Below are 11,255 nucleotides of genomic sequence, written 5' to 3'. Positions count from 1 at the left end.
AGGAAGAAGAAGAGTTCTGCAAAAAAAAAAAAAAAAAAAAAGGGAATAAGTGGGAGACTGGAGTGGGGTGGGCTCCATGAACCGCCACTGCATTACTTCCGTTCCAATTTTTTTTTTTTTTAATTTTGATACGGTCTTTTTGTTTAAAAATAAAAATACAAATAAAAAAAATCTGTACTGTTATAAAGTCATGTGGGTTTTGGTGGAAAGTTGGAGACAAGGTTCCGATTAAAATAATTGGACATAATTGTCTCTGGAACAAGGGCTGAGTTGAGCGCATCAGAGGCGGTGCTCGATTGTTGGTGCTAAGCTGCTCCATGTATGGAATTGTTTAGGTAATGAAGATAAGGCTTGCTTCTGATCCTTAGTAGTTGGAGGAACTCTCCTACAGGTTGGGCTGATCCATCTTTCTAGTGCTAGTCTGCCCTTAGCGTGCCTTTGGGCTAAGTTATTGCGTTCATCAAAATGTCCGCTAATGTTTGTGCTTTTATCATGACACGTCTGGATTATGGGAAATACTATGTCATGATGATGACTGCATACGTTTGAAGGTACGACTTGAGCTTCCGAGTTACGACAACTAGCGCCAAAATCAATGTTTTGATTTTCGAGCATCTAGATTACACATCGAGAAGAGCTTTTGAACTGTGGAATATAGGTAGTCGGGCCCCCAACTCTTCTCGTATGAGGGTTAAGCTCACTGCTACTTGAGATATCACCACATAGATGTATAGGTCCTCCGCTGCTTCTAAGTTAGATAATAGAGGAGGTCATGCTAGGTACCTCTTCAAAAAAAAGCTTGCATCGGTTGGTACATTTATCTCATCGCACCTTCCTGATCGCCTTGAAAAAGAGCTTTCATTGGTCGGTAGATCACAAGCAGAAATGGTTGAGTGTTGCTGCTCGTCTGGCAAGACCTTGTATCTCTTTTAGAGTAGTAGAGGACTTCATATCCAGGATCATTCAGATCTTTTTTGGATATGCGCCTGACGGGGTTGACCTTCATCGATGGTTTTAATGCACTGGAATCCGTGCAGCTATTCTGCTACGAACCTTTGTACTTCATCCTAAATTTGCCTCTGCTAAGGCAGCGGAGCCATCAACTACCCATTATGTTGACCTGCTGCCCTATATTGCTTTTTCGCATGTTCTACTCATTTATGTTGCGGGTGCGGTGCACGTGGTTCGTTTATGGTCTGGGTACGAGCTGCTCGCTGTCATGCTTGGTGAGGGGCGCCAATTATGTGATACCCTGTCCTTAATTTTTCGTATGTTATATTATCGAACATATAAAATTATCAAATTGCCATTGTGGCATAAACGTTGACTTTTGTTGACCGTCTCGACATAACGCTTGTGACTAAACTTTTTTTATTTATTCTTATTTTACTTATCGCCACGAACGTGTGGGCGGGAACGGATTCGAATTTGGAGCTATAATGAAGTTTTTACAAATTTTGAGACGTCGAACGTTTTTCAGATACTTCACGTTTGGGAGATATTTATATATTTTGCCTTCAGTGAACCCTATTTTGTAACTAGAGGCTCACGTGTTCCCTTGTCTCTCAACCATTTCTCTCTCATTCCCCCTCTTTTATTTCTTCCCGTGACTTCATCATCATCTTTCTCTCAAAAACTTTCTCCCTCACCTCTTGGCCTTCTTCTTTTCTTCGAACCAACCCTCCCTAAAGGTACCACACACAACAACAACATTAGCAATGACACCACTCACCACCATCTCCCTCTTCCCCACGTCCTCTATGAATCCCACGAACTGAGGATTGAAGGAGGAACCTCTACCCCAAGTTCCTCTCTTTCCTTGCACTGTGCACTGTCACTATGCAACCCTCATTCGACGAGTTTTTGCCATCTACGGTAAAGGTAAGCCCCCTAGAACCTTTTAGATCTTGTTATAGTGTTCAATCAAGCTAGTTTTAGGTGTTGACCACGCGTGGATACAAGGAAAACCTGATGTGAGGCATTGTGCATTTTTGGAAAACCTAACCGTGGCTATTTGGCTACCTTCTAGTCACTTTTTCAACTAGCTCCAACCTCTGTCGAGCCTCGAAAGGGTATAAATTTCTTCCCTATATTTCTAGCTTTACATATGACCTTAAATTACTCATTTTGGTGTTGTATCAAGCTCGGAATGAGCTTTGGAAGTTAGCCCATCCGCCTGCAAAATTTGTAGAATTCGTGGAGAAGATAAGTACAGCGTACTTGTGGCGTATGGGTGCTTGTGAAGGGCTGCCATGGCCAGCGCATAGAGCACACAGGCCTTCTTGGAGGTACTGTGCTATGCGGCGACCATGGCTGCGCTGGTGACTTTTTGGCCAACTTTCCAGCAACTTAACTCGGTGTGTGCTGTGACGCATGGCCTTCCGGGCTGCCGCCCCGTAACGACGCGTGAGGGAACTCGAGGTCCCTTGTTAGGTTTTTCGACGTCCTGAATCCAATTACGACTTTTGTTTTCTCAAATTCAATGTTAGGGTTTACTAAATTGTCCTATTTTGTGCTTAGGTGTGTCGTTTGAGGTGACCCCGTCATCCTTATTGTTGAACGGCACGTTGGTAACGAAGTGTAACAACCCATCTTGGATTTTACGGAACGAAAAGGCATTTTTGTAATTGCACTAAGTTTGGGATAATTATTTTAAAATTGCTTTTGGTCTTAATTGGTGTGCCCAAGAGGCCCACCCTTGATTTTGTCCCCCGGCCCACTTGGCTTTCTTCTTCCTCATTCCCTTGTGAAACTCTCTCTCTCATTCTCTCTCCTAATCACTTTCTTTCTTTTTCTCGAACATTCCCCGAACCCTCTCTTTCATCTGCAATGAATCCTCATCCTCATCCCTAAGCTTAATAACAACAATAACCCTTCCCACTAGACGTAGGGATCTCGAGAAACCCAGGCAAACCTTTGTGGAACCCCAACAGTGACGAAGTCATTGTTCACCATCTTCTCCGTCGGACTCCGACATGTTTCATGACATTTTCAAAGTTGGTAAGTTCCCTCAAACCCTTGGGATGCATTTTAGGTTAGATCGAAGCTTGTTTTGAGTTATACATACGTATAAATCGCAAAAAATAACTCAGGGTAGCTTTTCTTAGTTTTCCGGCGAGCACTGCCAATTTCGAGGCATTTTCCAACCAAACCACGACGACTTAGCCGTTGTGCAAGGTATTATTCTCTTCATCTCGTTGAGTACTACAACTTTGGTTTTTAATCACTTGATTTGGTTGAGCATCCAAGAAGTTATAGGCGTTTGAAGTTATGCCTAGAAACCGACCAAACCTTGGCCTGAAAACGGGTTAAACCTAACCCATAACCTTAATCGGCCCAAAGTTATTGGGTTATAGAACTCGATCCAACCCAGAACCCAGGCCACGCGTGGGTCCCTAACCTATAACCCATGCCGCGCGTGGTTAAACCCGACCCATAACCCTAATCGACCTAATATTATGTTAATGTTTTTATATGCTTACTTAGTGGTTATTCAATGATATTGCATATGGGCAAATGATATATATATATATATGGCTTTGGCTTGGCGTTTGTAGATGGCTTCAGCTGGAAGATACTTATACATGGCTTCGGTCGGAAGATATTTATATTTGGCTTTTGGTTAGGTGATGTAGTGGCTTTGGTCGATTATGATAACACTACTAAGTACATTATATACGATATATGTTTAATGTAAAGGTCTTATGGCATGCTAGGGTTTTCGGAAAACCTACTACATATTATACTATTGAGTTTTCATAAACTTTGGGGGTTAGTACATTGATGTTTTCATAAACTTTGAGGTATTGAGCTCCGATGAGATATATTTTGGAAAGATTATGTTCAGGATTTTTCTATGCTTACTTGGTGGATATTTATATATATGTGCCTTCAGGTGGGCGATGTAGTGCCTTCGAGTGAAAGATATATATGCCTTCGAGGTGGTGATGTAGTGCCTTCAGGCGATTATGATACCAAGATTAAGCATATTATATACGATATATATTTTATGAAGGTTTTATGGCATGCTAAGGTTTTCGGAAAACCTACTATTTATTATGCTATATGAGTTTTCTAAAACTGAGGCTAGTATGCTTAAAGAGTAATTGATTTAGTATTACTATATATAAACTTGGTCCACTCATGTTTTGTTTTGCGCCCCCCTTTAGGACCTATGAACAAGTCATACGACCCGAGCTACGAGGCATTTCCATATCAGTGAATTTGTGTTCTCCTCTCTGTGTAAGACATCTCTTGTAATCGCACTTTCTAATATTCATTCCGCTTGTATTTCGAATTAGTAGTATGCTATGAACATGTCATGCATTATCACTTTTAAATTCTTGGCAATTGATTATTATATTTTATTAAGGTTGTACTTGAATACTATATTGCGTGGTTATGCGTGAAATTTTTTATGCATGTTCCTCATGCTCTTAGTATATGCATTCATGAAATGGCTTGTGTCACCCTTGGGTGTTAGCTAGCATGGGATTGAGGCGTGTCAAGTTAAACTTGAGCAGGACTGCTCTCGTGCTCTCCTAGTGCAACTGCCTATTCTAGTGCCTCGCATGAAGATCTCCTTATGGGCCTAGTCTCGTGTGGCAGCTTTGCCTAGAATGTCCGGAATGCTTGTCAAAGTGTGAACCCAACCACGAATGCACATTGACTTATGGGCTGAGTCAGGAATGAACGTTTCTCTGTGCATTAAGGTAGAAGAAGACGTTTTCCTGAGGGCTGAGACGAAAGTATAAACAATCCTAACACTTAGTTCATGGCGGGCTAAACGACTGCTTACCGAGATGTCGCAGGAAAAAGTCATGATCATCTGCCATTATCCTACTTTTGAACACCTCGTTTGGGGCATATATTGCGTCTCGATGCACTCAAAAAGTTGATTCACCAAGGTTGTCTGTTGCGTGAGGGTGCTACTTAGGTTGTTGACCTACCGAGGCAGGTGATGTTCACCATTTGGAGTGGAAAAATCTAGATTATGGGTGTCTCCATATGTGGTGTAAGTGTAATGAGTTGCAGGTACAAAACTTAGGCCCGAAGCAGGTATACCTATGGAAAAATGAGGTGAAAAAATCCCTGGGTCGATCGTTGATCTGGTGGTCGGAATCTGGCTCGCTTGAAATGGCCTTAGACCGGTCTGGGCCATGGGTCGGGTCATGGGGCGGGCCAACCTTCCTAGCTGGCTGAGCTGTGTGCTAAAGTGCGTTGGGCTCACACGTGGGCCACTTGCCTTTAGATATGCGCTGCTCGCACTTTCTGCTGAGCTCAAGCTGCATTTATAGTAAGTTGGGCTTAGGCCGTTGCGGCTTTGGCTGTTGGCTGGGCTCTAGCTGTTTAGCTGATGGCTTGAGCTGCAGTGGCTTCGGCTTCCTGGCTTAGCCTGCTACTAGGAAGGCCTCGGCCTCCTGCCCGTGGGCTGGTGGATGAACCTGGGCCTTTTGCCCCAAGGTTTTGGGGGTCCGTGTGCTACAAGGGCAGCAATGCAGCTATTTGGGCATGCCCTGGTAGCCCTGTCGTGGTTGCTAGTTTACGGCCATGTGGTCATGTTGCTCTGCGGTGGTGGGCCACCTCTTGCCAACGTGTTGAGCCTCGAGGATCATTGTAGTGAGGCCATGTCCTCGTCTCCAATCTGGTCAAAATCCTTGAACATATGAGGTCTTGTTTGTCGTGATTTCAGAATTTCCTACCATTGTATCCTTTCTCTAGGGATTGATCAATGGACTTTTCTAGGATAAATTAATTGATACAATGTGTGAGAAATTCAACATAACAGAAAATTCCAAAAATCAATTATGAGAGTTTTCTTCGAGTATTTGAATTATCTCTCAATGAAAGCACCAATTTGTCAATGCAAATTTCCACCGTCTTTTGTTTTGACAAAAATGCACCTAGAAAACAATCAACACCTTTGATCAAATACCTAAGCCTCACGCACCCACGAGGTGGGGGGGTTTAGGCCAATGAATATCTGATGCCTAAGTTAGTTTCTTTGAAAAGAGTATGTGTTTAGGGCTTTTAGGGGTAGCAAAAATTTCCCGAAATTTGGTAGAATTAGAGATATATATAGGGGAGAGGGCCAACCATGCTGTTAGGGTTTTACCATACACATGACGACATTCTATTGGACAAGGTTCATGGAGAGAATATTCTCAAGATATTATGTAGGAAATGATATCTTGAGATAATGGTGTAAAATTGTAAATTTCCCTAATTGAGTTAATAGAGATTACTTACATGTAGTCAAACTTCAATTGGAATGTATTAGAGATAGGATTTGGGTAATTAATTTTTATCTTTAATGCTTTGACTTTTTCTTGTCATGTGCAAGTGAGCATGAACCTTTAGGGTGTTGAACTGCGCATGAAAGTATTTGAGAAGCATGCCCATTTAATGAGAGTAATCTTATTTTTTTTTTTTTAGTAAAAATTCACGTGTCGCCTCTAGAATATTTGGATTTATTTTGAACTCCACATAAACCATTTTCTCTTTTGAAAGCATAGGTTAGAAAATAAAGGAAATAAAGAAATCAAACAAAATAAACGACATGATCTCAAGGTTATACAAGTTACTATACAATATATTAATTACCATACGCTTGAGTCAAATAGGCTGCAAGGACAAGCGCGCAACAGGCCAAAGACAGAAGATCTTTAGATCTTCATCCAGTATCATTATATGGAAGGGGTGTGCTATCTATACACCCTATTTTACTTCTCAGACATCATTTGATAATTTTTATTCGTTAATCTTCTTCAATTCATTCGATCCGATAACCGAAAATTAAAAAGGTGTGTGAGAAGTAAAATAAGGTGTGTGGATATCACATCCCTATATGAAATTGTAATTTTGAATATCTGATTCCAGAAAACTATGCCTCATTATCTGTTGGATTGAAAATAATTCCAAATGATACAAACTCAAGCTGATACATTGGAGTAACTTTATCCACTTGGTATTTAGTTTTTATTTTTTATTTTTTGGGTCAATTATTGATATATATATATATATAGTATCAATGACAGGAGAAGTTTACGAAAGAACTTTGACTTGGAGCGTAACCTGTACACAGGTCTTAAGGTGGCTCTGTCACTGCTCGCATAAAAGACTCATTTAAAAGTAATTTTAAAATAATTAAAAATATTTTTAGTGAAATTTTTTTTAAAAGTAATCATTAGTAAAAATTTAAGTAGATTCTGAAAAATCACATAACTAATATTTCTTTCAAAAAACACATTGTTCGTAGTTTGTTTTTTCTTCCTTAAAGTATGAAACCGTACACATTTTCCAGATTGATATAGTATGAATAGTTGTTGTTCATTTAATGTGCCATAATATAGAGAGTGGGTATCGTCAAACTCGTGCTGCCATAGAAAGTCTAGATGGATCATCCTCCGTTTAGTCAATTTGTTATTAAAAGAGGGTTTGATCTGTAAAGTTATATCTATCAATGACCATTTTCTATCATTAAAAGCAATGACCCAAATTTATGGACTGAAGGATGTTCAATTGTATAAGCAATGACCCAAAATAAATCTAGGGTTCAAACTCAAAAGCTTGATGTAGAAGCTTAATCCCTTCCGCTTCTTCGGCTCCTTTGTCTCCTTTCTCTTGTTAGAGGTGGAAAATTGATCCATTTAGTTGTTAATGGGTGTCCATGAACACTTATTTAGTTTGATTTCACCTTACACTATAACTACTATTACCAATCTCACATCTATATTATGATGATATGAAATTAAACAGGTCTTAACGAGTACTCATTAATAACCCAATGGTTTGATTTGCCACTTTTACCCTTGTAGAAGCTTGATCCCTTCCTCTTGAAGTTGAACAAGTTGCAGAACGTGGAGGTGGATATTGTTGAGGCGTTGGATGAGTTGATGGGGGTAATGGAAGTAGTATTTCACCTTGAGTTCTATTTGGAACTTCAACTTAGATACCTAGGTATAAAATTGACAAGGAATAAATAAATAGGCCGTATTACGTTTATCCTTATGATTGAATGCGAGAATGACTGAATGAATTTTCTTTTATGAACCAATGGTTGAGATTAATCTCATCCAAATACACTAATAATTTCAATTCAATTTTGAACATTGAATCGAAAAGTTCAGTAATTTTCGGTTTCTATACATTTTTGTTTTGATTCGGTTTAGAAAATTTCAGCCTTCTTTTTTCTCCTTCTTGAAGCAAAATAAAAGTTATCTTGTTTTAGATAGGTCCATGTCAAAGGGGCAATGAGCTGATCTCTAACAGGGAACGCAAGTATCATATAATTTCAGCATCATTTCTACTTCAATTCTAGACAATCGGATTTCAATTCTCCTTCAGTTGTATTTCTCGCCAATTCAATTTTACCTATATTATGATAACAACTTAGTACGCGAACCATTACGGTGATCAAAACAGGAGACCCAATGTCGACTTCCAGGGGGTCGTCGTGCTGGTGTTCAATGATCCGCCCCATTTCACATCACATCTATTGATGTCATGAAAGACTAGTTCTGCTGTTGACACTGGACGAAGTAGTAGTCAAAAGTCAAAAGAGTAGCAGTTCCATTGGTTTAAAATCTCAATCCATTAACCAAGTCCAAGTGTGCTCAAAACCCTCTACAACAACGTGTTACGTGTCACTCTCACTGCGCATCCAGATAAAAAACCAGTCCCGGATATATCAGATCAAACTTTTACCAAACTCCCAAAATACCCCTACTGCACCTCCCATTCTCCCACCCCACCACCAAACAATCCCCGTCATTTCAGTCACAACCCAGGTCCTCTTTCGTCCATCCAAATTCCCCCACTCTTCTACTCAGTCCGAACTTCACCGAAAACCAAGAAAGGCAAAGAGGGGAGTGAGAGAGAGATAGAGAAGAGAGAGAGAGAGAGAGAAATGGAGTTCAATTTCAACACCAACAGGGCGGAAGCGGAGCGGTGGCTGAGCACCGCCGTGAAGCTACTGTCGGCGCATGACTTGCAGGGAACCAAGACCTTCGCGATCCGAGCCCGAGAGACCGACCCCAGGCTCGAGGCCACTGAGCAGATAATCGCCGTTGCCGACACTCTCCTCGCCGCTGAATCCCAGATCAACAACCAAAACCAGCAGCCCGACTGGTACGCTATTCTCCAACTCGCCCAGTACACTCAGAACCTCGAAATCGTCGCGACTCAGTACCGCCGACTCGCTCTTCTGCTGAACCCCCACCGGAATCGCTTCCCTTACGCCGATCATGCCTTCCGGCTGGTCTCCGAGGCCTGGAACGTCCTCTCTAACCCCACTAAGAAGGCCATGTACGACCACGAGTTGAGCATGTTCAACCGGTTCGACTCGCCCCCATCCGGGTCGACTCAGCTGTTCGAGAGGCAATTCTTGCAAATGCATCATGTTCAGCAACAGCCGCCGCAGCCACCACAGCCACCACCACCACAGCCACTTCTATTTCATCCCCAACCGTCACAGCTACTACAATTCCAGCCTCAACCGCCACCGCAGCCGCAACCACAACCACAACCAGAAGTGCAGAGACCACAGCCGCAATGGAATTTTCAACAAAAGCGACAACAACCACCGCCAGAGCAGCAACATCAGCAGCAGCACCATCAGCAACATCACCACGAACCTCCTCAGCAGCAGCAGCAGCAACAATATCAGGAACTTCCCCAGCTGTGGCAGCACCTGCAGCAACAACAGCAGCAACAACAGCAGCAACAAGAAGTGAGTAAAAACCCTAGAAGTAAGGACGGAAGACCGTCGATGGAGGAGGAAAGGCCGATTCCGATTCCCATCAATGTGACCGAGCCTGCACCTCCGCCCTCTGAGTCAACTCCTCCGCCCTCCGAATCAACTGGCCCTGTTGAGTCAACTCCTCCTTCTGAGTCAGCTCCCCCTTCTGAGTCGACTCGGCCTCAAACAGTGTCCAAAACGGGGAGCTTCTGGACTGCATGTCCTTACTGTTACAACCTCTTCGAGTATCCCAGCGCTTACGAGGATTGCATGCTTCGGTGCCAGAATTGTAAGAGGGCATTCAATGCAATGGCGATAGCGGCACCGCCTCAGGCGGGGAAAGATGTGAACTTCTGCTGTTGGGGGTATTTCCCATTGGGGTTACTGGAGAATAGTAAGGATACAGGCGGATCAGCGGAGGTGTGGACACCATTTTCGACAATGTTTGCTTGCCCAATACAAGGGAAGAAGAATACCGCACGAGCCAAGATTGCTAATTCGGGGCCAAGGGTCTATTATGATGATGAGGAAGCGTTGCTTGATGTTTCGGATCCAAGTGAGGACTCTGATGATGATGATGAGTGGCAGAGGGTTAGGAGGAAGAAGAGAGTTGTAAAGGCAAAAGGTAAAGCTTCCACCGCTAAGGCTCCGGTGAGAGCTTCGGATAGATTAAGGAAGGGGAGTCAGAATGCTGGTGGGCAGGGTAAGGAGGGTACTGGTGGGAGTGTGGGTGCTGGGTCTCTGTCGAAGGCAGAATCAAGTAAGAAATCAACTTCTGGTGCAAGAAAGAGAAGTGCTGCTGCATTGGGGAAGTTGGATTTGAATGTGGAGTTTAGTAATAATGAGGGGGAAGAGCCTGCGGCTCAGACAATGAGTGAAGGGAATGGGACAGCAAATGGGGAGGAGGATAATATGGAAGGGATCGGGTTTTTTGAAGGTCTTGACGAGTTTTTGAGTAGTCTGCCCATACTTAATGTTGTGGGAGATGACAAGGTTAAGGCAAATTAGGGAAGTAAGGGTAAGAGTTTTCCTTTTTGTCATTGCTGCTTTAGCTGTTGTAATTGCTTTATGGATGCATGTTGTATTGAATGATGTAGAGCTTCTATGCCTTTTGTTTCATGGCTCTCGCTGTTTGAATCTGTTATATAATCTGCAGCAATGTGAACTTAATTCAGTTTTTAGTTTTAGAAAATGTTAATGTGATTTCCGTAGATTATCTTGTGGTGGAAGGATTGATCTTTGAAGTTTGGACTTCAACCCCAAAATAGACTAACATGGGGCATCAGTTCTGGTGATAATCTGATTTTTCCATTGTGCTGAAATCATGAAATCTTCGTATATTATAATGCAGAGGCTTTTTTTTTTCGTCAGTCATGGTTGAAGCTTGTTTATTTATTATCTTATTGCTGATCTTATGACTAGGATTTTGTTAGGAGACCATTAACATTTTTTATGTTGGTGTGCTATAAGCTCATTCTTTTGGGATTAGAAAGGAAATGGAATGGGCCTCCCTTGC

At 42.1% G+C, this 11,255-nt stretch overlaps 1 protein-coding gene across 1 annotated transcript; it reads left to right on the top strand.

Annotated features, from left to right (window-relative positions):
- Positions 1 to 8,764: 8,764 nt before the first annotated feature.
- LOC137727960 (uncharacterized) lies at positions 8,765 to 10,950 on the top strand. The gene has a single exon (XM_068466823.1). The coding sequence runs from the start codon at positions 8,909 to 8,911 to the stop codon at positions 10,745 to 10,747; it is 1,839 nt and encodes a 612-aa protein (XP_068322924.1). The 5' UTR covers positions 8,765 to 8,908; the 3' UTR covers positions 10,748 to 10,950.
- Positions 10,951 to 11,255: the final 305 nt, after the last annotated feature.

Source organism: Pyrus communis, chromosome 3 (genome assembly GCF_963583255.1).
Source record: "Pyrus communis chromosome 3, drPyrComm1.1, whole genome shotgun sequence".
NCBI lineage: Eukaryota > Viridiplantae > Streptophyta > Magnoliopsida > Rosales > Rosaceae > Pyrus > Pyrus communis.
Note: the sequence above shows the minus strand (reverse complement) of the source record. Positions and strands in the feature narration are given on the sequence as shown.